The sequence below is a fragment of the Canis aureus genome, chromosome 11 (genome assembly GCF_053574225.1).
Source record: "Canis aureus isolate CA01 chromosome 11, VMU_Caureus_v.1.0, whole genome shotgun sequence".
Lineage (NCBI taxonomy): Eukaryota > Metazoa > Chordata > Mammalia > Carnivora > Canidae > Canis > Canis aureus.
Window position 1 is genome coordinate 30,316,647 of NC_135621.1, and position 26,281 is coordinate 30,342,927.

The following is a 26,281-nucleotide window of genomic DNA, read 5'->3' on the forward strand; positions in this document are numbered from 1 at the left end:
TGTTTCATAGAATTCATGTTCTTAAAGCAGCTGTGGTTTCAAACCGCATCCCCTCCCCTGCTATTCCAACACATATGTACACAAGTTCAGGGCTTGGGGTTTGTTTTACAATAAAAACATTTTATTGCAATTTTTTTCAGCTAACAATGTCTGAACATTTTGGAATTCATTATCTTGGATTTCTTTCTAATCCATGTAGGACTACCTCATTCATCTGTAACACAGGAGTCTACTTGAGAGTCACCTAAAGTGTTATTATTGTAACATGTCACTATTTGTGAATATTTACATTGTTTATAATTCCCCCCAACCCACCCCCCAACATTGCTGTACTGAACAGGGCTTCGACAACAAAAGTCACAAGAACATTGGGTCTGCACTTGTTAAAACATTACAAAGCTGGAACAACCAGAACAGGCCTGTGCCATTGAAAGAGCAATGTAAGATAGGAAAATTGCAAGCCTAGAAACCCCCTAAGTATATCAGGGACTTTCTAGATCTTAAAAGTGGTATTTGAGACACATGGATGAAGAATGGGTGTTTAAGCAACTACTGAAAAAACACCCAGGCCACTCTTTTGGAGAAAACATAAAGGCAGCTCTTCTTGCATGTGTATGATCCAAACCCATCACAATCTTACACAAAAAGCTCACAACACACACACACACACACACACACACACACACACACACACAAAACCCTAGGAAAAATATAAATTAGGACAAATGGAGTTTTGAAGTGGGAAAAGCCTTTGCAAATTTGACACCAACAGCAGAGCCAGCAAATCTACTCGAAATGCAGAAAAGTCTACATTGTGCAGGTCTACAAGTCTCATACACAAAATTAAAAGACAAACTACAAACTAGGGGGAAAACGTGCACCATTGATGAAAGGACACATGTAAACAGTTTTAAAAACTTAATTGGGAAAAGGTGAACACCCTTCCGGTCAAAAAATACGAGTGCCCAAGAAATACAAAAATGCGTGCAAACTTGGTAGTTATCAAATAATGCAAATTAAAACGATTTAATGCCTTTTTTGCATATCAGAAAGGCACAGATTTCAAGAAGCCATAATCCTTAGTGTAGGCCCTGACATAGATCCGAAGCCAGTGGAGGTGGGAGCTGTAAGGTTTTTCTGGAGGGAGAGCAGCAGGGTGATTCAGATCATAAGCCCAAAATGGTATAGGTCTTTGATCGTTTTCCTTTGTTGAGCAGTTCTTTCCAACATTTCTGGAGTGCACATGGTTTCTGGACTCCCTTCCACTTCCGAACTTCTGCAGGACCCACCAGCCCGGACCCAGAAAGCACACCAGCACAGCCAGCAGGCAGCAGGCACCCTGCCCTCTCAGGTTATAGCCTCCACCCAAGGCAGGGCCTGCAGTTCCTGCCTCCCCAGCCACCCAGGAGCTCAGAACTGCTCTTCTCTTGCATACCCCCTACCACACCCATTGCTGGGAATGCCCATCAATGCTGCCAGTTTTGCCACCACGCCTGGAGTTGCAGGGCCTGCCACTAGCAGGCCCGTCCTGCACTGTATTCCCAAACTTTCCCCCTCCCGGGTCTGTCTGCAGGGGCGGGGGTGGGGGGTGCTCCTGCCTCCCTCCACACAGGGGCTGCATTCTCCCCTGCAGGGCCAGGCCACAGACCCAAGCCCTCGACATAACCAGACATGTCAGTGCCAGAACAGGCTCTGACTGAGATGCGACATCTCAGAAGGGGCTTAGCTTAGACCTTAAACTACCTCGGATAATAAATCAGAAAAAAAAAACAAAAAACAAAAAACAAACAAACAAAAAAAACAAAGAAGATGGTGGCAAAAGCCAGGAAAGCTGATAAAAACAAAACAAAACAAAGCAAATGAAAAAACCAGGGGCAAAAAGAATGAAATTAGAAAGCCCTAATACCCAAAATTAAGTCAACCTAAAATTAAGTTAACTTGAAAGAAAAAGGTGCATGTGTCTGTGTCTGTCTGTCTGTGTGAGAGAGAAGGAGCCAGCAGGGAGAGGACAATCGATTGGCTGAAGGTCAAATAAGAAGGCAGGAGGTCCACCAAGTTCCTGGCCTCCATCTGCTCCAACGGGAAGCCACTCCTCAGCTTTGCAGAACGGAGTGTGGACAGGGCCGGGGCTGGTGGGAGGGAAGGTCCCAGGGCTCTGGAGGGTGTCAGCACACCTCCTCAGGCCTGCTGACATCCCAGGAGGGCAATGACAGATAGTCCTGCTGTTTGAGGGCTTTGAAGTGCCGGATGGCTGGCATCTGGGGAATGGCCTGGCACAGGGCCTTCTTGGCCTGGAACACCTGGTCATGGTCTTCAATCTCGGGACAGGGACCAGGGGAAGAGGACTTAGTCTGGGGCGAGAGAGGGCCAGATCCCAGGCCAGGGAGGAAGCAGTAGTCACCCACCTGCTGCAGGACCAGGAGGCCCTCCGGGTGGGGGGAGGCGGGGGCCACCTCTGCTCTGGGCTCCCCTGGGTTCAGGATGGGGCTACTGGCTGTAGGAAGAGCGGGACTGACCAGAGGGGACTTGGGACACTGGTCTGGGGTTGGAGGGACATCCACATAGCCCTCAATTTCGGGCTTCCTGTGGGCTGAGGCTCCAGGGGGCCCACCAGCCACTCCAAGATTGAGGCTGTGGTTCTGGTCTGAGGGCGGGCCCAGAGGGTGAGCTTTGGGGACAGATGGCAGCCCTGTGGGCAAGGGGAGTGCCAGGTCTGTAGTGGTGACATAGCCAGAGGCCAAAAAGCCATCCTCGGGGCCCCCAGAGCCAGCGGGCAGAGCTGTGAGCACCCCGTCCTTTGGGCTGTGGCTGTTCTCTGGGCCTTGACCGCCTGCCATCAGCCTGGGTACAGAGGGGGCCAGGCCTGCCCCTGACTCCAGGGAGGGGTTCCCCTCAGCCCCCGGGGCAGGGTTCCTCTCTGCATCCTTGGCCTGGTGCTGTCCCATCACCTGGGCCAACGGGACCAGCTGTACCTGCCCTCCCGCCGGCAGACACAGATACTCCAGGGACCCCGAAGGCTGCGGCTTCTGGCTCCCGCCTGCCTGGGGGGGTGCCGGGGGGCCCACCAAGTCAGGCAGGGAGTGGCTGCGAGGCAGCCCCAGGTAGGGGCCGTTGAAGTCGAAGCCGGAAGCCTGGCTCTCGGGCCTGCCTGTGGCGGCGGCTGACCGGCCTGGCTGGGGCCCCGGAGCCTGCCCCGAGTACGCGTCCGAGGTGGCCGGAGTTGTGTCAGGCTCACATGGCAACTCACAGACGTCCTTTGGGTCCTCTGTGGTGAGAGGGGACACCTCGCTGTGCCTGTAGTTGACAGGGAACATCCTGCAGGGAGGACGGATGAAGAGACATTGGGGCCACTTATCATTTGAGGTTTTCTGCCAGGTGTGGCTCCCCTCACCCCCTGCTCCCCAACATCCACCCAGGGCTGAGGCCAGGTTGATGCCCAACCCGCGCATGCCCAGTCATGCCCTGGTCCCATCATCCCCTTCCCCCATGCCAGCAGCACCCCAGGGTGGAGTGTCCCTGGCAGCAGGGCAGGGAGAGGGCACCTGCTCCAGCCTCCTGCCTCTGGCCACGTCCGAGGTATGGAATCAGGAAGTTCCTCCTGACATCCAGCTGGTATACCTCTTGATTGATTGATTGATTGATTGATGATTTTATTTATTTATCCATGAGAGACAGAGAGAGAGGCAGACACAGGCAGAGGGAGAAGCAGGTTCCCCACCAAGCGGGGATCCCGATGTGGGACTTGATCCCAGGACCCCGGAATCATGCCCTGAGCCATAGGCAGATGCTCAACCGCTGAGCCACCCAGGTGTCCTGCCTCTTGCTTTAGAACAGGCGACCTCCCGGGATCTCTCCATCCTGAGCCACGGGCCACAGGCCACCTCCTCAGCCTCCAGCGCGCACGATGGCGCCACCCTCCCACCCCCCAGGGATGCGGTGCCCAGACACTCACCCGTCCAGCTCAGGGAAGTGGCTGCCCTGCAGCCCCTTGTGCGGGGGGCTCCTGCTGGCGAGTGCCAACATGGTGCCTGGGAGCCAGAGCCCAGCACTCCCGTTCTGGGAAGAGAAGGGACATTTGTGCCGTGAGTGTGTGGGTCCTCGAGGAGCTGAAGTGGGGGGAGGCTCCCAGGGGGTACCGCGAGCCCCCAGACACGGAAGGAGTCTTGGCGGGGCCAGCCCCAGCCCCAGCCTCCTGGCACCAGGAAGGAGAGGCCCAGGGAGGGGCTGGTGGCCGTGGGCCCTTGAGCCCCTGAGCATGGGGACCCTCTTCTGGCAAGTTCACAAATCTGGGGTGTCACTGCCTCCACACCCCCAGTAGCCAGAGACCCCTCCGGGGGCAAGCTGGCCCTGCCTGACTGAAAGGTCCTTGGGACCCACGTGCCGACACCCGCCTCATGACCCCCTCGTGTGCCCAGCCTCGCTGCCCACCCCCATCAGTCCCCTTCACGAAGGGGTCCTGCGTCCACCCTCCACAGGCCAACCCACCCGGCACTACCCTGGATCCTCCAAAGCTCAGCCCCACTGTCCTGTCTTGCACCCGAGAAGCCATTCTGCCTCGTGTCAGCCCACTGGCCCTGCAGGACTGAGCCTCTCCCCGCCCCCCCTCCCCCGGACCTTGCACCCCGTTCTACCCCTGCTCCGCTGGAGCCCTGCAGGCAGGGCCAGCCCTGTGTGGCTGCAGGTGCCCAGACGATGGCACAGCCGGATGTGCTGGTGCCGGCCTGCCTCTCAGAGCTTCCAGCCACCTTCCCGGGCCCCCTTCACCTCACACTCAAAGCCACAGGCCGGGGGAGGACGTAGGGACAGGGACACGGGTGCAGGAGTGAGGACCCCCTCCCACCCCAGCCGCCTTCACAGCCAGATCCTACCTGGAACAGGTGGCTCTTGCTGGGGTTGGGGATTTTCTCCTCCCACTTCCGGTTCAGCCTAGAAAGACACCCGGGAGGTGACAGCTGCCAGGGACCCCCAGGGAAGCTGCCCCACACTCATGTTCACAGAGGAAACGGAGGCCCAGGGAGAAGACGAGATTTGTCTCCACAGGGAAGGGGTGGCGGAGCAGGGACTAGAGGGAGCCAGCTGGTGGGGTCCCTGGCAGCCCCTGGGGCCCTGGGTGCCCCCGCCCTGCACAGGGTCCCCTTACCTGTACCCGTACATGCCGCAGAAGCGCAGGGCAGGGAAAAAGGCCAGAGTGGCGATGACCAGGATGAGCACCAGGACCCACATGGGTAGCACTTCGGGAGGCCAGGAAGGAGAACAAGAGCATTAGCCTCTGTGGGGGACAGAGCTGGAGGCTTGGGGGTGGGAGGAGGCGAGGCCAGGGCGGTGCCCCCCCACCCTGCTCTACACAGCAGCCGTGCCTGGGGGTGCAGAGTGGGAGGGAAAGCCAGACACACAAAGAACAGGGAACTGGTCCGCCCCTCAAACACAATGCTCAAGGGCTGGGAAGTACGTGGAAATGCTGGAGTGCCGGGGAGCGGAGCCAACGGCCAAGCAAGAATTCTTGAGATGTCTTGAGATGTCTTCCATGCAAAAAAGTGTTTTTATTATAGCAGGGGGACTGGACCGAGGCCAGAAAGGGCCGCCCAGGGATTGTGAGCCGAGACTGGAGCTGGGGGAGGTAAAGGCTGCAGGTTTAGGGACTTGTCATTTTATCTACATTTCTTTTGCCTTTGTTCCTCCACCAGGAAGGAGGTTAGATTCTTTCCAGTAGCAGGAGGTGTTATGGGGATGGCAGGGGGCGGGGTAAGGACTGGAGCCCGTGGCAATCATGGGGGACTTCCTGTAGGAGGCAGCACATAAGCCAAAGCATCGGGAAACAGGGAGGTTTGGAGAAGTGGAGATGGGAAAAACTGTGCTGGTGGAGGAACAGAAGGTAAAGGCCCATTGGGAGCCCCAAACTTCAAGGCCCTCACAGGCTGGGCCCCTCCAGGATTCCCTTGATCTCTTCCCTTAGGCTTGGTGTCCAGCCCCCTTTTCCACTTGATGGTAGCCCTCTTCCTGGGACTCCTCCCCTGAAGGCTGCTGACACCTCCTCCATCCTCTCTCTGCCACTACCTCCTGGACCTAGTCTCGTACTTGTCTCTCGGCAGCTGCTGGCGAACAGTGAGGGACCATGAAGCAGCGTGCAAGGAAATGGGGGAGATTCAGAAATCAGGGGGGCTTGGAGGGCTTAGTCGCTTAAGCGTCTGACTCTTGATCTTGACTCTGGTCTTGATCTCACAATTGTGAGAGTGTGGAGCCTACTTTATTTTTTTTTTTTTTAAGATTTTATTTATTTATTCATGAGAGGCAGAGAGAGAGAGGGAGAGAGGCAGAGACACAGGCAGAGGGAGAAGCAGGGTCCATGCAGGGAGCCTGACGTGGGACTCGATCCCAGGATCACGCCCTGGGCCAAAGGCAGGCACTAAACTGCCGCGCCACCCAGGGATCCCCTGGAGCCGACTTAAAAAAAAAAAAAAAAGGGAAGAGAAAGAAAAAGAAAAAGAAAGAAGAATCAGAAAGAAATGAGACCAAACCCTTCCAGTCTCAGGCCTCAGTCCATAGCTCCTGATGTTTGCTGCCACAGTCATTGTAACTGGAAATTCAGGCTGAGGGAGGTCACTAGATGAGGGCTGCCACAAAGGCTAGTGAAGCCATGGGCCATATTAATAGAGGACTAAGGTCCAGTCTGAGGGAGGAGTGACAGTGAGGACTGCTTTTTACTGCTCTCAAGACCTCACCTGCAGTCAGTGTTGCATACCAGGTGTCACTTTGCAGCAACTAGTGACACACTGAAGAAAGGATACTTGGGTGGGGTGGAGTCACATCACCCTTGTCGTCTGCCCAGAAGGGCTGCACCAAGAATAGAGGGTAGAGGCTGGAAGACATACCCCAGTCGGTGTCCCAGAAGTGCTCCTCACTCCACTCGCTCCAGACCCCGTCGTAGCCCCTGGTGGGCTTGACCCTCACTCTCGCCTGGTACCTGGTGGAGGGCTCCAGTGGTGGCAGCGACATGCTGTGGGCATTCTCAAGCTTCTCCATCACGCTCTTCTGCGGGCACAGGTGGGAGAGCAGGTGTGCTGAGGCTGAGGCAGGGGGGTCCAGACCCAAACCTCTCCCGGCCCGCCCCCAGCCTCCCGGCTCCTCGGGGACACCTAGACCCCAATATGGCCTTCCCAGGAATGCTGTGCAGCATGACCGGGCTCCAAGGGCCTGCTCCTAGCTCCCCCACCGGCCACGTGCCTCCTGGCTTCCGTCTGAGGGGCTGGGGCTTGCTCTCAGGTTTCTGACTTGGGTGGGAGGGAGGAGCCCCAGGTTCTGCCTGGAGGTGGGGGCCAGAGACCGAACCCCAGGCTGGGGCCCTGTCTGCTTTATCAGCTCTGCTCTGAGCGGCTGCAGAGTCACATGCCAGATAAGACTCCTCTGAAGAAGAGGAGCCCGGGGCCTTTGCAACACCCTTCGTCCAGCTGCCCCTCTGCCCTCCGAGCCCTGACGTCTACATGGTTCACAGTTCAGGGTCCCGTAGTTAATGTTGGCCATGTCACATCACCTCTATGAGCTGTAGCAGCTTCTCCAAGGGAGGGGACAGTGACCAGCCGACCACACAGGGTCATGGCCACTAAGCCTCGGGGGTTTCCTCTGACTGGTCACCTGCTGGGAGCCAGGCACCTGGCAGCTTGGGGCTCTCCTGCGTGTTTCCCCACCCCACCCCAGTCAGGCATAGGTCCTCACCTCCCATGAGACTGTATCTTTCTTGTACTGGACCTGGAAGGTGTGACCTATGTGCTTATAAAACATCTCCTTTGCCATCCAGTGCAGGGTGTAGCCGTCTCTGTTCTTGGTCACATTGAGTGTCGGGCGAGCCATCTGGACTGGAGGGAGGGAAACCTTTAGGGAATGATGTTCTTAACATTCCTCCAACGGGACATTCTTTGCATTCCATGTTCTTCATGGGTGTTCTCTCGACCCGGGCCCAGCCCATCTCAGGGTCCTTGCACCACCCCCCTTCCCCATACCATCCACTTGGACCTGAGCAGCCCCTTTCTGGGGAGATGCTGAGATACACTTGTTTTGCAGTGGGTGACCCGAAGTGTGGGTTACTCCTAGCACTTGAGTAAAAATGAAAGCATTAATAATTGGTCCTATTCCAGAGGATTCACTGTGTCATGGACGCTGTCATACATGCTCGATCTGCATGAGTTCCTGCCCTTGATTCCAACAGCAACCCCTACGTGGTAGGTACTACTCACTGGTCACGTTTCACAGACGGAGAAACTGAGCCCCTGAATGATTAAGTAACTTGCCAAGGACAAGTGGGAGAGAAAAAGATGACAACCCGGCAGATCCCCAGAGTGACTGGTGCATTCCAACTCGGGTGACCGAGACAGACTGACTGTGGCCTCCTGCACACGCTGGAGACTGAGTAGAAGGGCCTGAGTCCCTGAGAAGCCACGCAGGAGGCTCCTCTGCATGGGGTCCTCGCTGTGTTAAAAGAATTGGAGGTATGAACCTGCAAGGAACTACAATTTCTTTGCACACATTCTTGCCCTTGATTTAAGAAGTCAGTCCTAGATCAGTTATTTTGAAGACTGCAAATATCCATCGGCAGAGGACTTTGGGAACCCAGGAGAGAAGAATCCAATCAGGGAAGGAAAGGAAAAGTTTGGTGAGGGGGCCCAGGGGGCATGGTCGGCAGGGGGGCTGCAGAGCTGGACAGAAAAGCAGAGATAAGCCAAGGGGAGGGGTGCAGGTGGCAGCAGGGACGGGGGGAGGAGGTCTTAAAGATGTGTGTCTGGGGATTATCAGTTGACTCTTCCTTCATATTATTTGCCTTTGTCATTGTTGTATTGTTGCTTTTCGAGAACTTCAAGAAGAGATTAGAATGACTTTTGCTCTTTTTGCTCACTGGGCTGCATTTGGTTGAAAGCGACAAACATGAAGAGCCAGTCATAAGGGGTCCTGAGTCTATGTGGGTGACACACGCAATGGGTTCACCCGCGCCAAAGGCTGGGGGGACAAACTCACTGTTTTCCGAGCTCTTGATGAACTTCTCTTCCTCCTTGGGCCGCACAGAGACGGTGTACTGGCTGTGGTTCCCGGGGTTGGGCACGGGAATCTGGCATCGGTGCAGGACAAAGAGGCTGGGGAGCTCCTCCTTCAGCACTGGGGAGCACTCTTCCTCCCTGCGGATCACGATCATGGCAGAGGTGAGGGTGAGGGAGGCACGGGAGAGATGTGACCTCCAGCAGTGGCTTCCTCTGAGGCCCCCCAGAGTCAGGGGGAGGCCTGGAGAGGGCAGGGTGGCAAGGAGGGGAGCGGAGGGGACAGGGGCACTCACCCTGCACTGGGGCTGGGCTTGTAGAAGAGGGTGAAGGAGACTGAGCTGGTCACCTCAAACCACACTTCCCAGGAGCAGCTGAGCACGGCGGCCCCGTCGAAGAAGCACTGAACGTTCTGGGGCTGGGCCTTGTCGCCTGGGAGGGGAGACAGCCCCTTATTCATCCCCTCCTTCATTCATCCCTTCGCTCTTGGGGGGCCTACAAGCCTCATCTCAGAGCCATCATGGGCTTTAGCACCACAAAAACTCGGGCTCACCCCTAGCCTTCTGTGTGGCCGCACAGGTCGGAGAGTGAGTTCTGTGATCCATCACCCCCCCTCGGCAAGATGGGTACAGCATCTAGTTTCAATGTTGGGGGCCTCGACCTGGTGATGTCAGTTTGTTCCCACAGAGTACAGCGCTCTGGAAAACACAGCCGCTCAGAACGCCGCTGTCATTATCACTGAAACTGTTCCTAGCCAGGAAGTGTGCAGAAGCTGGGGCCGTGCACCGAGTAAGGTGCCGTCGCCACCGCTGCTCCCCGGTCATGGCAAGGATTGAGTCGGCCCAGGGCAGCTTGGTGGCATCCTGCTGGATGGGCCCCTGGATGCTTTCTGTCCAGGAGCCGAACGGGCTGCCCCCCTCAGAAGGGCATCGCTCCAGCTTTGCCTGTGTTACCTGTCTGTGAGTGCCAGCGGACCTCTGGGCTCCACTGGCTGGGCCGCCCCGAGAGCCCCGAGTTGGAGGCCAGATGGGTGCGCACTCGGGCCACATAGGTGCTGCTGGGAACGAGGTGCTCTGGCCCCAGGACAGCCCGGGAGGAGTTGAGGTGGAGGGTGGAGGCCTCCTGCGGGGAGACAGGGGTTGGTGGAGCAGGTGGTGGCGAGGTTGGGCTCCTTGGCTTGGGTCAGAGCTGGCCGCGGTCCCTACCTCCCAGGAGTCCTGAAGCCGCTTGTAGGCCACCTCAAACTCCAGGTTGGACAGCCAGTGGCCCTGGGAACCTGAAAGGGCCACACTCCAGGTCAGCAGGAAGCGGTCCCCAGTAGTATCGATCAGGAGGTCCTTGGGTGCAGGAGCCTGTACTGGTGGAAGGGAGGGCAAGGGCCCATAAGGGGCTGGATGACTGTAGGGCGGCCTTTTATTTATTTATTTATTTATTTATTTATTTTTTAAGATTTCATTTATCTATTCATGAGAGACACAGAGAAAGGCAGAGACACAGGCAGAGGGAGAAGCAGGCTCCCCCTACGGGGAGCCCGATGCGGGACTCGATCCCAGGACCCCAGGATCAAGCCCTGAGGTGAGGTGAAGGCAGATGCTCAACCACTGAGCCACCCAGGTGCCCTAGGGCGGCATTTTGATGTGTGTGTGCAGACAGGCTCCAGGCCCAGCGCTGCCCCTACCAGCTGAGCCGTGGACAAGTCCTCTTTTTTCTGTGGACCTTGGGCCCCTTACCTGCAAAATTGTGGGGTTCACTGTGAATGTGAATGAAAGTCACGAATATATCACACAAACTCCATGGAAGTGCTGGCAAATAAGCTCCCCATGGAGCCCCCTGCCCCTACCTGCCCTCACCTGCCCCCACCTGCCCCCTCCTGTGCCCACCTGCCCTGTCACCTGCCCCTCCTGCCCCCACCTGCCCTCACCTGCCCCCACCTGCCCCCTCCTGCCCCCTTCTGCCCTCACCTGCCCTCGCCTGCCCCCACCTGCCCCCTCCTGCCCCGTCATCTGCCCCCACTTGCCCCCTCCTGCCCCCTTCTGCCCTCACCTGCCCCTACCTGCCCCCACCTGCCCCCTCCTGCCCCCACCTGCCCCCATCTGCCCTCACCTGCCCCTACCTGCCCCCGCCTGCCCTCACCTGTCCCCTCCTGCCCCGCCTGCCCCCTCCTGCCCCCTTCTGCCCTCACCTGCCCCCACCTGCCCTGTCACCTGCCCCATCACCTGCCCCCTCCTGCCCTCACCTGCCCCCACCTGCCCCCTCCTGTCCCCAAGGCTCACTGTGAGGCCCGTGTGGTCCCCCCTCCCAGCAGAGAGTACTGTGGCCCACGTAACTGGCCCTCACCCTGTCCACTCTCCCCTACCACCTACCCGGGGTCCTGCTCGTCTCAGAGCCCAGCATAAATGTCTCCTCCTCCAGTACCTTCTGGGACCCCCTCCCCTGGGCAGGATCCCTCATTCCTTTCCCGTCCTGTCCCGCTGCACGGTCCTTACAACCCTGGCACACTCACGCGTTTCTGTTTCTGCCCCTGCAAGTAGTCAGGAGCTCGTGGGTGCCAGGGTGTGGGTCTTGGTAACCCTTTCCTATCCCCATGGCCTGAGACGAGTGGTTCAGCAGTTTGGGGGACAAAGTGAGTGAATGATCAATGACTACATGCACATGTGGGCAACCTGCAGAGACTTTCCAAGAAACCCTTCGGTCAACGAACAGCACGCTTCTCTCTGCTGGGCCAGCATGCTACTCATCCATGAATGGCATGGCTCCTGCCTTCCTGAAGCTTCTGTGTCTGAATGCTGAGGGGTGACTTTCAAACACAAAAAATTCAATGAGTCCAAACAAGATGTAAGTGCTCCACGCTGGACTCAGAGCATGGCATGTCAGAGCTGGAGCCTCTGGAGAGCCGTAAGCCAGGAATGGCAGACACAGGGCACCCCCTCTTCTATCTCCCTGCCCCTGCAGCCTCAGCAGCCTCCCTCATCAGTCCCTGCACGCCCAGCCCCCCCGAGCCTGGCAGGGAGGGGAACTCCCTCTCAGCACGGACCTCTGGATGCTGCTACCCAAAACTGAACTGACCGGGAACCCAAGCAAAAACCTATTCATCCAACCTGAGAGATTTCAGCCCCTAGCTCATTTCACAGGTGGAGACCCTGAGAGGGGAAGCAAAATGTCCCCTATGTCCCCGTTTGGAGGCCTCCAAGCAGGTCAGATGCACACCTGTGCTCCGCCCGGCACCGGCCAGCCTCCCCGATTCATTGCCAAGATGGTTGGGGCTGGAACTGTCCTCCCTGCTGGACATACGCTCCAGGAGGCAAACACCACACTCCACTCCCTCCCTCACTTTTCTTTTTTCTTTTTAAAAATATTTTATGTATTTATGTGAGAGAGAGAGAGTGCGCACAAGCAAGGGAAGCTGCAGAAGAAGAGGGAGAAGCAGACGCCCTGCTGAGCAGGGAGCCCGATGTGGGACTCGATCCCAGGACCCTGGGATCATGACCTGAACTGAAGGCAGATGCCTAACCGACTGAGCCACCCAGGTGCCTCCCCCCCCCCATTTCTAAGTTGTTTCCATCTCCACCATGACGCCTGCCCTGTGACCAGGCCACCAGCTTCGCGGGGACAGGGATGCTGACTGGCTCATGCACCGCTTTGCTGGCGCAGGTGGGCGCTCAACCAGAGAAGAGGTCAACGGACGAAGTGTGTGTACACCGTCGCTGTGGTCTGGATGCCCCCCTGCTCCCTTCCCCTGACCATATTCCAGTGGAATCCTCATCATTTTTCCCTGGGATGAGTGCCGTAGGCTGCGTTCTGGGCCCGGCCTCCTGCCGCGGCCTGTCCCCTGCCGTCCAGCCTGTGCGTCGCCCGCGCAGCATCCTCACATGCGATCGCGGCATGCCCCTTCGACGGCGCTGCACCGCGTACATGTTGGCTTCCACACCCCTTCGCGAGGCACAGAGGTGTCTCCAGGTCGCGCTCCTGCCTGTGCTCCCCCTCTCCTTCCTCCCACTGCCCAGCCCTTCTGAAGTGGATGCTCCTGGGATACAACGGTGGATGGTTTTCCCAACCTGCCTTGCCCTCCGTCTCCCAGCCTCTGCGTGTGCTGTTTTCTCTACCAGGGATGTTCCTCTTCCTCTGTCCTCCCACCCACTCTCTTCAGCTCTCCTTGCAAAGCCCCTTCCTCTGGGAAGCCTGTCCTGTCCCCTAGGCTCCTCGCCCACTGCCCGTCAGCAGGTGGCACATGGCATCCACCTGTGGCTCACCCTCTGCTCTTTCCTGCCCCTCCGCGTGCTCTGAGCCCTTCCGGGCTGGGACTCTTTCTCATCCATCAAACGCGCTTTGAGACACTGTTTGACATGAATTCACCGTGGCCTCATCCATCCCCTCCTCCAGGCAACAGCTTTGTGCTGCTGTGTTGAAAACAGGCAGGAAGCAAAGGCCAGAACCCCCTCTCCATCCAATGCCTGCGGGTACAGTGGGGCTGCCCAGTGTTTGGGACCCAGGAGACTAAGTCAGACACATGCATCTGAGTGGCCTTGGGCAAGTTCCTGCTCTCTCAGCTCCATTTCATTTTCAGTGAAATGGGGTTAAAAAAAAAAAAAAAAAAAAGTAGTGCGTGACACTGCATTATTGTAATGATTAAATATGACTGGGCAGGGTTTCCTAAAAGCCAGGCATCTATAGGATTCTTACCACGTGAATTTCAACTTTTAAAGATGTTCCCTCGAACATCTCTATTTCAGGTTCATTCTGAGCACAGATATAATTGAATTACGGAGATTGAAGTGTTGGTTATATTTCTGTGTAATATACAGTCAAATGAAGCCTAACTATTTACATAAAATGATCATTGGCACTGACCCAAGACCACTGATTTTTGGGACTGCTGTGGACACACTCGCTGGGGGCCTCCCAGGGAGGGCAGTAAGGTGACGACCCACATCTCTAACGTGCAGGAAGCAATCAGCAGACCTGACCTGTCACTGTCACTACTGCTGAGGGGTGGAACTTTGGAGAAGTTATAGAACTTCATCTAAAAATGGGTTATTACAGGGGACGCCTGGGTGGCTCAGTGGTGGAGCATCTGCCTTCGGCCCAGTTCGTGATCCCGGGGTCCCGGGGTTGAGTCCCACGTCAGGCTCCCTGCATGGAGCCTGCTTCTCCCTCTGCCTGTGTCTCTGCCTCTCTCTCTCTCTCTCTGTGTCTCTCATGAATAAGTAAATAAAAATCTTTAAAAAATAAATAAAAATGGGTTATTGCAGACACTGGATGAGACTAGATTGGTGATGAGTGCTTTCAAGCTGTAAGGTTTCTACCTGAATAGGAAGGATGGTTCTAGAAGGAAAGGCTTTATTGCTCTGGGTGTTGGAGCGGCCAGGGCCAGGGGAGGTGCCTCACATTGGGGCTCCTCACATTGTCTCTCCAATGCCTCTGTCATAGGAAGACCATACCGTCTTCTCTTAAGAGACTAAACCCACCGCCAAGCCAGCATCTCCGCCTCTCGAGGACTCACACTTTGGCCCTTCTGTAGTCTGGCCACCCATGGAAGGGCCACCCCCATCGGGGACCCCAGGCCTTACCATGCTGGGTCAGAGTAATGGTGAGCTGGGTCCCCAGAGGCCTGTCCGGTCGGAATGAGAAGTAGTCTTTGTCAGCAATAACAAAAATCTCGTAGGGAATGACACATCTTCTGGGCACACAGCCAGGACAAGGGTGGCTTAACAAGGCCATGTCGTTACTGAGGTCACAGGACACTGGCTTTGGAGGGTCCCTGCCAGGAGAGAACACAGTTAGCTCACAGTGAGGGAGAATCACTCATTCAACAAATGTCACTGAGTGGTCACTCTGTGCAGGGCTCTGTCCAGGGCCGGGGCACTGCCATCCTGGTGGAGGGGGACACATGTGAAGCAACTGAATAAAATATGTCATGTGTCAAACAGAGCAAACTTTACATAGACAAATACAACAGGGAAGGCTGATAAGGAAGCCAGAAGGGCTGGGGTGGGGTTGCAATTTCAAATAGAGGAGACAGGGAAAAGGACTCATGGAAAAAGTGACTTTAGGGCAGAAACTCGAAGGAAGTGAGGGAGGGAGCCATGCAAATTCCGGAAAATGGGGAGTTCTGGTAACAGGAAGAGCAGGAGCAAAGGCCCTGGGGCAGGCACAGGCTTGGGGTGTTGTCTGATGAGGCTGTTTCCCAGTGTGCATGGAGTGGAGTCTGTGCAGGTGGGAGGCAGAGGAGACCAGTAGCTCAAGGCAACAGGTAGCAGAGTTTAAAAGGAATTTAAGGAATTTGGTTGTCTCAGCAAGTGGAGAAAATGTAGAGTTACGAGCAAGGGAGTGCCATATAGTGATGTATGCTTTGAAAGGGTTCCTCTGGCTGCTGGGCTGTGGATAGAATGAGTTGGGGGGAGGGTGGTAGTCTTGGAAACTGGGAGACCAGGTAGGAGGCTTCTGGAATATCCAAATGACAGGAAGTGGTTTACACCAGGGCGGTGATGTTAGCCCTGGCCAGATTCACATTTTGTTTAAAGATGAAATCGAAGCATTTGCTGATGGATTAGAGGCAGCAGTGGGGAAGGACAGGTGTAAAGCAAGTAAAAGAATATACCTCCCAGTCGTTGGATGGGAGCTTCTAGGAGCTCCCATTCAGAGCAGTGGGATGTGGGGATGAGCAGCGCGGTGTCTGGGAGCAGGAATTTGGTTTAGAACATGGGAGTGGAAGACCCCTTTCTCTAAGGACCTGTGGAGAGACAGGTGCACCCCGGGCCTGGAGCTGGGGGGAGGCGGGGCTGGCGAGCCTGAGAGTCACCAGGGTGCAGCCTCGGGCTAGGTGGGGTCTCTGCCACTGGATCAGAAGGTAAAAGAGCAGAGACCCAAGGATGAATGCCTCCCCCCACCTCAGTCCCTGCCCCGAGCATCTCACCCTCTCACACTTGGGGTTGGAGACAAAAGAAGGGAGGGAGCAAACAGGGAGAAGAGAAGGTGAGGGTGGGGAAGACACAAGGAGGGGGTGAGTGCAGAGGCTGGAGATGAAGGTGCTTCACGAGGATGCGGTGGTCGGTCCATGGCAGGTGCTGCCCACGGTCAAGGAGGGAAGGACATACACATGGTCAACAAGCACCTGAGAAAATGCTCCCCATCACTTGCCATCAGGGAAATACAAATCCAAACCACAATGAGATACCACCTCACCCCAGGGAGAATGGGGAAAATTAACAAGACAGGAAGCAACAAATGTTGGAGAGGATGCGGAGAACGGGGAACACTCCTGCACTGTCGGTGGGAATGTGACCTGGTGCAGCCACTCTGGAGAACTGTGTGGAGGTTCCTCAAAGAGTTAAAAATAGACCTGACCTATGACCCAGCAATTGCACTGCTGGGGCTTTACCCCAAAGATACAGATGCAGTGAAATGCCGGGACACCTGCACCCCGATGTTTATAGCAGCAATGTCCACAATAGCCAGACTGTGGAGGGAGCTTTGGTGTCCACGAAAGATGAGTGGGTAAAGAAGATGTGGTCTATGTATACAATGGAATATTACTCAGCCATCAGAAACAATGAACATTCACTATTTGCTTCAACGTGGATGGAACTGAGGGAAATTATGCTGAGGGAAATAAGTCAATTGGAGAAGGACAATCATATGGTCTCATTCATTCGGGGAATATAAAAAATAGTGAAAGGGATTAAAGGGGAAAGGAGAGAAAATGACTGGGAAATGCCAGTGAGGGAGACAAAACAGGAGAGACTCCTAACTCTGGGAAACAAACAAGGGGTGGTGGAAGGGGAGGTGGGCGGGGGGTGGGGGTGACTGGGTGATGGGCATTGAGGGGGGCACTTGACGGGATGAGCACTGGGTGTTATACTATATGTTGGCAAATCAAACTCCAATAAAAAAATATATACAAAACAAAACAAAAAAACAAAACAAAACAATAAAAAAGGAGGGAGGAGGCGGAGAGTGAACATTGGATCTAGCAGCAGGGAGGGCTTGGGTCTTGGGCAGGAGGAGGCCTGGTGGGGCCCACAGAAGCCCCGGGGTGGGGCAGGTTCAGAATACTGGAAAGACCTGAGATGCAGTGGGTCTAGACCACTCCTTGGAGGAGGGTCACCTTAGAGGGAGGCAGAGGACCGGGCCCACTGGAAGAGAAGGGGGTGAGGAGGCACCCCAGAGCTGCAGCCGTTGCTGGCGTGTGTAAGTGGGGGCCAGGGCATGTTTGCTCAGGGATTGGAATGAGCCCCTGTCGGTGGCACAGGGACAGCAGGGCCCGTGGTGGCAGCCAGAGCGAGTGGGATCCCAGGGGGTAGCTGCAGACAGGTGTGGGATAGGAACTCGCTGCGGGGCGCACGGGGGAGGTGCCAGACGGGTAGGCAGGCGGTGTGAGCACAGAGCATGGAGGGAGCCGGAGCCTGTCTTCTGGGGGCGCGTATCTCAGTGCAGGAAGAGGCACGTCACAGCCGGCGGTGGGGGGAGGTGGGGGTGGCAGGGGAGTGTGGAGACGGAAGCTGGGGGCTTCCAGGAGCATGGAAGAGATCGCTGAGGGTGCTGCTCTGGGCCATGAGGAGCTGCTCCTCCCCAGGGCTGGCCTCCCGCGGGGTCCCCCTGCACCTGCAACACCAGCCATTTAATTAATTACTCCTATTCTGATGAGTTGGACTGTCACCAGACCCCAGGATGGTGCGAAGAATCTTCCCAAATGGCCATATACCCCGGAGACCCCATGAGGGAAGAAGAGAAAACCCACCCTCTGGAGGCAGCAGGGCCTGGGGGAGGCGTGGAGACCAGCCCTGCACCAGACACGGGGCACTGGTCCCTACTCAGCGCCCTGAGGCCAGGAGAGGGACCTCACCTCCATGGCCTTGGCTTGCACGTCTGGGAACTGGGCACCATACCCCTGCCCGCCCACCTCACAGGCAATTCTGTTCCACGGTGATGAAATACGATTATCGCCAGCCGGCCCTCCTGCCCACGGCCGGCATCACTCACTCATTCAGCCTCCGGTAGAGCGTCAGGTTGATGAGCTGCTGGGCCTCCCGAGTGCTAGCCCACCTGCAGGTGATGTGGCTCCTGTAGTCATTGTAGCAGCTCAGAGTCTGCAGTGGGGTGGTCACTGCCCAGGGAGAGGCAGAAAGGGGGTCACATCTCTCCCCTCCAGACTTGTCACCACCCCTCCCGGGCCCTCTGGGGTGCCCAGGGCTGGGTAGCGGTTTCCCAGAAGCCTGAAGCAGCTCCTGGGGGCCCTGAGGGGGTCGGAGGCTCTGCGGGGTCCTGGCTGCAGACCCTCCTGAGTGCAGAGAAACACAAAGATCTAGTAGAGGCACAGCATGTTTTCTGAGCCCCTGCTGTGCCCCACCAGGAGGGACACATGCATCCAGTTCGGGCCCTATCCCGGAAGCCCTTGGGACCCTGGGAGGAGAGGCACAAGGCCACCCCTAAGGGGCAGCATGACCAAGTCCTGTGGGACCTCCCTGCCACAGGCCTTGTAACTGGGGAAGGGAATGTGGTTCTCAGGGTGATCAGAGAAGCCATGTTTTCTGGGAGCCCTTGGGGAGGGGGTTCTTGGGCCTGAGGAGCTGCAGTAGCATCCCAGCAGGGCCTCTGGGCAGGAGGAGAGTGTGGGGCCAAAGCAGGGAGAGATCACCAGTCTGAGGGCCCCGGGGACAAAGGCACCAAGGAGGGAACTGGTCAAGTCGCCAGAGGGGCAGAGTGTCTGAGGTGGGGTGGGGGCACAGATAGGGCTGGACCGGCCAGCCTGGAGGTGAGAGGCCACAAATGCGAGGAGAAGTGTGAGCAGAGAAGCCACACAAGCACAGGTGGACTTTCAGGAGGCTGGAGAAGAATGAGGATCCAGGAGGGGGAGTGAGGTGCCAGAGAGGATCAGGAAAGGAGAAAGTGAGGCAGGGAGGGAGAGGTCTAAGGGCTTCCTAGGGGACATGTGGGCGTGGACTTGCTTAAGAACACCCTGTGAGGAAGGGCTGAGAAGAGGGAGGAAGCCACGGGCTCACCTTGGGCCCCTGCCTTGCTGGGCCCCCAGAACAGAGTCAGCAAGATGACGGGGAGCAGCCGTTGGGTCAGGACCATCTCTGGGTCAGCTCTGGACCAGCAGGTGGCTGGCTCAGGGGTGTCCAGGGCTGAGCAGGGGCTGGGGTTTTCACTGGCCTGGAATCTTCTATTCTTCCCAGGCTGGAGGCCAGGCCAGACCCATGCCCCCGGCTCCTGTGAATCCTCTCTCCAGGACTCCCCCTGCAGAAGAGACACCAGCTAAGAGCTGCCCCCTCCCATCCTGTAGCCCCTGGACATGGCTCATGTTGCACAGTGAAGCCAGGAGTGATGCATGGGCTCTAGGACCCCTGCCGCCTCGGCCTGGCACCCAGGATAGTCCCTTCCCCTCAGCTTCAGTGCCTAGGGTGAAACTGTGAGGAAGATGCATTTAGTGGCTTCTGAAGAAGTGGGTACCCACAGGTTGTGCATCAGGAACTCCTGCGCAATCCCCTGGTGCTGGGAAAACCTGAGAGGCAGCCCTGGTATTTGATTTGTTCTGAGCTCTCTGCGGGCCCCTGACCTGATCTGCTTAGAGCAATCACAGAGTGTGAGACCCATAGTGTCCTCCCCTGGGTGTGATCACACACATCCTCACGCTGTGTGCACACACACTCAGGGCCGGGTGCTGTCCCGCCCTCACTCCATTTACTGTCATCCCTCCCACACCACCCTCAGAATGCCCGTTCCCTTTTCTCTGCAGAAGGCTGGGGATTTCCTCTTTTCATTTTGTCTAGCCCTGGGAAGTACCCAGGAGTATAGAACAGGGGACAGTGGTTCCTTTTCTCCCTGTAAGATTGTCTAAAACTTCAAGATGCACATATGTACACAAAGCAACAACTGTCTTACTTGGAAAAGCACAGCTCTGGACGCAGCCGACTTGACCTTCAGCACAGCCTCTGCCTCTCCCATGTGAGCACCCTGGGTTGACCCACCAATGCTCCCTGAACCTTGTTCTTTCCATCAGTAACATGAGCACAAATACACGTATCTCATATGAGAAGAACCTAACTCGATGATGTTTATAGAGTGGTTAGTCAGATAAAAGCTTAGGAAAGGGGCACGTGGGGAGGGTAGCTCAATGGGATAAGCATCTAACTTCAGCTCAGGGCATGATCTCAGGGTCCTGGGATCCAGTCCCAAGTCGAGCCCCGAGTTGGCTTCAGTGGGCAGGTCTGCTTCTCTTTCTCCCTCTGCCCCTCTCCACTCCTTGTGCATGTTCTCTCTCTCTCTCAGATAAATAAATATGATCTCAAAAAAACCCACAAGGCTCAGGAAAGAGGAGTAGGTTTGTTTGGAGCTGGAGGAGGAGAGTATTTATCCACTTGAGCTCCTACAGATCGGGGCAATGCCACGGGGTAGGGGTGTGAGTCCATGTGGCTGGCACAGCTTACTCTGCCTACCTGGGACTAGCTAAAAATCCGGAGCTTCTATTTGGGTCTTACCACAAGTAGAAATACTGCATGTGTAAGGAGAGCGATTCATCCTAAAATAAGTTAGAGGTTTAATTCCAAACAAAATTTAACACAATGATTTTTTTTTCAGAAACTCAGGGAAAAAATATATGTGCAAACAGCTAATGAGATTTATCAAAAACAAGGAGGCTCCCCCTCAATAGCAAAATTTATTACGAAGATCTGGTAAGTAAAGCAACGTGTTGCACCCACACGATAGATCAATGGACATACTGACCAGGCAACTCTATTCTACCCAAGGGCGTATCACATAGTGGAGGTTTCATGAATCAATGAGAAGGAATGGAATATGAAAAGTGCTAAGACACTCAAACAACCAGATCCACCTAAATCTCTACTCCACACCATCCCCAAATACCAGATTAATGACAAATTTAAATATAAGAAGTTAAATCATATTAAACTTGCACACCATGTGGCAGATAGCCAGTGAGCTGTCCCCTTTCTCCTTGGTAAAAGAAGCTCAGGTTTCAGCTGGGCTTGGTGCTACACAGAATAAAAGATTACATTTCCTACACTCTTCTATTGCTAGGTGTGGTCCTGTCATTAACTGTTGTTTAAGGAGATGTGAGTGGAAATGTTGGGTGTGCCTTCCAGAAAAGGCTTCTTAAAGGGAGTTGGCTCAGGTCAGAAGGTCCATGTTGGCCCTCCTGCCTCTCCTGCTTCTTCCAGCCTACAACTTGAAAGTGATGGCTGGAGCTTCAGAAGCTGTTTTGGAATATAAGGTTACCTTGAGGATGGAGCCATATGCAATAGAAAGAGCGAAGCCTGGATCTTTCTTGTCTCTTTGGAGCAAACATACCAGGCTGAAAGTGCCTACCTCTGGACATCTTTTATGTGAGAAAAAAAAAAAAAAGACTTCCACATTGTTGAACCACTGTTGTTTGGGGACCAAACAGATTTAACTGGAAATAGAAGGAAACTTCACAGGGCTTTAAGGAGATGACAGTCCACTAAGTGAAGGACAAACCTCATTTTTAATAGTGCCATACTCAGTCACATGCTGGTAAACTTTTGGTTATCCAAGAATAAAAGGGTAATCCTAGAAGCTTCCAGAAGGAAACAAACACTATTTTCAATGGAATAAGGATCAGTTGGCAAGATTTTCTTACAAGTGACCTGAACTCTAGAGAGTGATATCCTGAAAACACTGAGGGAAAATATATTTAAACCTAGAATCATTAAAGAGTCAAGGTTACATTGGCACTTGAGGGCAGAAAAACACAACATTTTGGAGATGTAAGGGCAAAGAAAGTTTTCAGATCGTTGCCAAGAAACGCAATTACTCTAGACTGTATTCAAGGAAAAAAAATTGTCCAAGAAAGGTGGTGTGTGATACTGGAATTAGTGATGAGAAAAGGAACCAATAAGATTTATACTAAGTAAAGAATTGTTACTTATAAAGTGGAAATTCCCAATCACTATATTCAAGTAAAACGTAGATGATCCTAATGAGAGTTGGCTGTGAGATTAGAGGTAGGAAGCAGAGAACTGAAAGGCTGTTGAGCTAAAGATCCATGTCTCATTTGGAGGAGCATATATATGTTAATTACACCCAAAAGCTGTAGGAAAATATACATTAAATGCATGTGTTAAAAATGTAAGGGTTAAAAACCTCAAAGAGTGAGAGATAAGCATGGGAGCAGAGGACTGATGGGGGAAAGACAGGAAAAGGAGGGAGAAGGAGAAAAGAGAAGAGAAAAAGCATACACCCTTTCACTCAAAAGAAATATGCACACCAAAATTCCCAAATTCATGAAATATTTAACAGTAGGAATAAAAACTGGAAATGAAAAAAAAAAAACAATTCATTTCAGACAAAAAGAATGTCATAGGACAATCTGACAAAGACTTAAAAGAAGACTGCCTCAGGGCCACATAGGGATTATTCCAGAAACAGATGAAGAGCCATTAAGAAATCTCTTCATGGGGGATCCCTGGGTGGTGCAGCGGTTTAGTGCCTGCCTTTGTCCCAGGGTGCGATCCTGGAGACCTGGGATCGAGTCCCACGTCGGGCTCCCGGTGCATGGAGCCTGTTTCTCCCTCTGCCTGTGTCTCTGCCTCTCTCTCTCTCTGTGTGACTATCATAAATAAATAAAAATTAAAAAAAAAAAAAAGAAATCTCTTCATGATTAAAGGAAGCAGACCAACAGATTAAGAGGGTAAAAAAGATCAACTTCTCTTGACAGATGCGTCTCAGTATTTGATAATACAAACGCCATTCCCAATTAAATAAACCACCAGATGAACCTTGGCAAAGGAGGCATCGAAGGGAACATTGGCGTTTTGGGGGTAGCGACTGCAAAGCTGTAGTCATGTCAGAGTCAGAGAAAAGTGTTCGTATCCTTCCAGTTAGCGGCACAAGCAGGAAGGCTGCCCACTATTGCCATTTCCAGAGGTCAGGCCTCCCCCACATAATCTCTAAATTCAGTGCAATCTAAACCAGAATTCCAAAAAAGATTTTTAATCTTTGGCATGACAAACTGATTCTAGATTTAACAAACCAAGCATGAGAGATGGTTTCTATGAGCCAGTAAAATAATGAGAAATATAATCGTAGACAGATGGATTAGGAAACTGGGAAATAACCAAGCAGGAATTTGAGAAGTAAAAGCGGCATTTCTAATCACAGAGGAAATGATGAACTATGTACTCATAATTACGATGTTGAGATAATTAGCTGATCTTTTTTTCAAAATTAGATTATTTACGTATTATCCACCCCTCCAAATTCTAACACTCTTATATGAAACAAGTTATCTTAAACATGGTAAAGAAAAGAGCTAAGTGATACTCTGGAAACATATATTTAACCAATGTAAATACAGTGTTAATACACCTAATAAATGAGCCATTCCTACAGTAAATATGTAAAAGGCAAGGAACTCATAAGAAATGGACAAAACATCTCCATACCTATCATAAAAGGAACCCAGAAGGCCAGTGAACATATGGAAAATGCCTAAAGTCACCCATAATCAAGAAAAGGAAAAAAAATCCATGCAAGATTCAGATAATTTTCATCCATTGGACACAGTTTAAAGACTGATATCTCCTTAAAGAAAAATTGGCCTTTTATCCAAGTCAGCTACTTTGAGGATGAACTGACAATATTTATTAAGTTTTTAAACACACAGTCTCTTGCTCAGTAATTCTGCTTCCAGGCATCCAGGCTGCAAAAGAAACACTTTTGCAGGTGTGGAAAAATTGGAAACAACCTAAATGTGGGATCAATATGGGATCGGGTAACTGTGGTGTACACCTACTAATAAATGCTGTCTATTTCTTAGGGTCAATAAATGAGTTAAATCTATATGTGTTAGTGTGCAACGTTGCCCAAAATGTAACATTGGGTGAGAAAAATAAGTCATAGAGCGATACGTATATTGTAATCCCATTTACGTACAGAGGAAGACTGCATTCCTTGCAGTGTGCTCAGAGAATGTTTTGGAGAGTAGGATGAGGGACCAGGGGGTAGAGACAGCTGGCATGTTGTCTTTTGTGTTACATAATTCTGGGTCATTCTGACTGTTGGATAAAGCAGATACCCATGTATTCACTTAGTATTAAACACCTCATTTAACAACTCATGAGCTATCCTATAGTATCGGTGGGTATGGCGCAACACGAGAAAAACTGGCGAATGAGAAAAAGAGCAAGCAAAAGCTAACAGGAAAGGTTTCACTCCCTGTAAAACTATTTGAAAGCAGGAAAAATGAGAAGTAGAGAAAATCAGAACCCAGTGATACAAAATTACTACAGGGTCTTTGAAGCCTAACCACATACCATTGCAACTTGTCACCAGGGTGTCTGAGGAGGCCCCACAGGCTCAGACCCCAGTGTGGATCATGGGAACACCTGCACCCCCCCAAACGGCAAATGCAGGCACCTGTGCACACCCTGAGGCAGCTACCCGGAGACATCCCCCACCTCCCACCCCACACCTGGGGGGAAAACAAAACAAAACAAAACAAAACTTTTTTCCAGGGGGAGAAATAGTCCCTGTGCAGGGGACCAGACCCTTTTTCGAAACTTCTAAAGTGAGCTTCCAAAGCCACACCAAGCTCTGTGTCGGCGCGTGACAAAGCTCCAGGTTACCCCCTCCGCCTCCCAGTCTCCCTGCACCCCTGTTTCCCCAAGGGCACCCACACCCTCAAGCGCACACATGCCGTCGCTCTCCCGCTGTCTCTTTCTAAACCAGTGTGTCAGGGACTGTCAGCACTCTTCCTGTCCGGGGACCAGGAGGCAGAAACCAGGGGCAGGGGAAGGATGTTCCCAACATCTTGGTGACACTTCGGTGGCCAAGACAAGACAGACTTAGGTGTCTGACTCCCGGACCTGACTCTCCACCTCCCCTGGCATCCTCCCTGCTGCCAGGACAGTTGGCCCCCAGCCCTAACAGCCCTTCACACGACACGCAAGCAAGGTGGGGGCGCTGGCTGTCCCCTCGCCCACTGGCTCCCAGCTTTCCCGAGAGGCCCAGCCCTAACCTCCCCAAGCCCCGGGGCACACCTGCCCACTCCACACCCCCAGGCTCTCCTTGTCCTGGCTTCCCAGCCCTGGGCTCCCTGCTCCCCAGCCCCACCCGGAGCCCACCCCTGAAAGCCATAAGGTACCTCTGGACCTCTTGCTGCTGGGACGCATCAGCCTTCTGCTGGATTGTCCAGGCGACAGGGAGCCTCTCACGCTTCCTATTTATGCTGACGTCGTTGTTAGGAAACAGAGAAGCAGAAAGAGGAAGCGACACCAGGCCAGGACGGTTTCTGTGACTCCTCACAAGATTGCCCAGCTTCTTAGAACTGTGGACACCAAGATACCCTTTTTTTTTTTTCTCAGCCTTACTGACTTTGCAAATGTTGTTCCTTCTGCCAGAAGCACTGCTCCCTGTACACACACTCCTATGCATCCTCCGTCGGCTCAGTGCAAAGTTGCTTCATGCAGCTCTCCCTGCCGCCCCAATGGGATGCAGGGGGAGTTGGTGGCAGTAGCCAGAGCAAGGGACAGTCCAGAGCCAGACAGCGCTGGGGGGCTCCCACCCCTACACCTGCTCAGAGTGTGACCTTGTGCAGATGGCTGGCGTGTGGCTCCGTGGGGTCTCAGGACCCCCACCTGTTACTTGTTACAAGCAGCTACAGTCACGGAAGGGCTGTTGAGAGAATCAAATGAGATTCTCAAATCAAATGCTGCATGAGATGCTCAGAGTCAGGCATACAATAGCCCCCAAGCATTAGCCCATGTGACTGTGATTGCCCTGATGTCCTTCTGTCTTGCACCCCCATCCTGTCCCAAAGTCCTCAACGCGCGTGGCTGTCTTTCCCCAACAGTCTTGTGTGTGGCTCACTTTTCTCTGCCCATCACGCAGCACACCCAGGCCTGGTACAGAGGGGGCTCTTAGCCACGGGTGTGGAATAAATGAGTGAATGACTCCTGAGCACTGCAGGGGTGGGGCTGAGGCAAAGTGAGTGAGACACATCCTTGGGCCAAAGACGTAAGGGGGCCCAAACACCCCAACGCTCAGTAATTAGGATAAATAATATTTTCGTGTGGTAGTGTAAACAATAACACAACAAAAAATTCGCAGCAAACAAAGTATGGAATGTTAAATAAAGACACACTCAGTAACAGTGCTACGTGAACCGTAGTGGGGTCTGGGGCAGAAGGAAAAAGCAGGGCCATTTCTCCCGAGCAGAGACATGTGGAGGAGGATTCCCGGGGAAGAGGGTACAGTGGCAGGGGTGGGGAAGAGGGGCTAGG

At 53.8% G+C, this 26,281-nt stretch overlaps 1 protein-coding gene across 1 annotated transcript; it reads right to left on the reverse strand.

Moving 5' to 3' along the window:
- Positions 1-99: 99 nt before the first annotated feature.
- CSF2RB (colony stimulating factor 2 receptor subunit beta) lies at positions 100-25,302 on the reverse strand. Its single transcript, XM_077914644.1, has 14 exons — positions 25,144-25,302; positions 19,019-19,256; positions 18,000-18,123; positions 14,588-14,778; positions 10,226-10,377; positions 9,974-10,142; positions 9,317-9,452; positions 9,004-9,161; positions 7,711-7,850; positions 6,870-7,029; positions 5,141-5,231; positions 4,869-4,926; positions 3,953-4,056; positions 100-3,315 (listed from the first exon to the last, which is right to left on the reverse strand). Exons 2-14 carry the CDS (start codon positions 19,092-19,094, stop codon positions 2,166-2,168), a joined length of 2,709 nt encoding a protein of 902 aa, XP_077770770.1. The 5' UTR covers positions 19,095-19,256; positions 25,144-25,302; the 3' UTR covers positions 100-2,165.
- Between the last annotated feature and the right edge of the window lie 979 nt (positions 25,303-26,281).

Coding starts and splice junctions, on each gene's coding strand:
- CSF2RB (XM_077914644.1), bottom strand. CDS start 19,094: ATGGTCCTGACCCAACGGCTGCTCCCCGTCATCTTGCTGACTCTGTTC. Junction 4,927..5,140: donor TGCGGCATGTACGGGTACAG/GTAAGGGGACCC, acceptor GTGTCTTTCTAG/GCTGAACCGGAAGTGGGAGG. Junction 4,057..4,868: donor GCAAGAGCCACCTGTTCCAG/GTAGGATCTGGC, acceptor TTCTCTTCCCAG/AACGGGAGTGCTGGGCTCTG.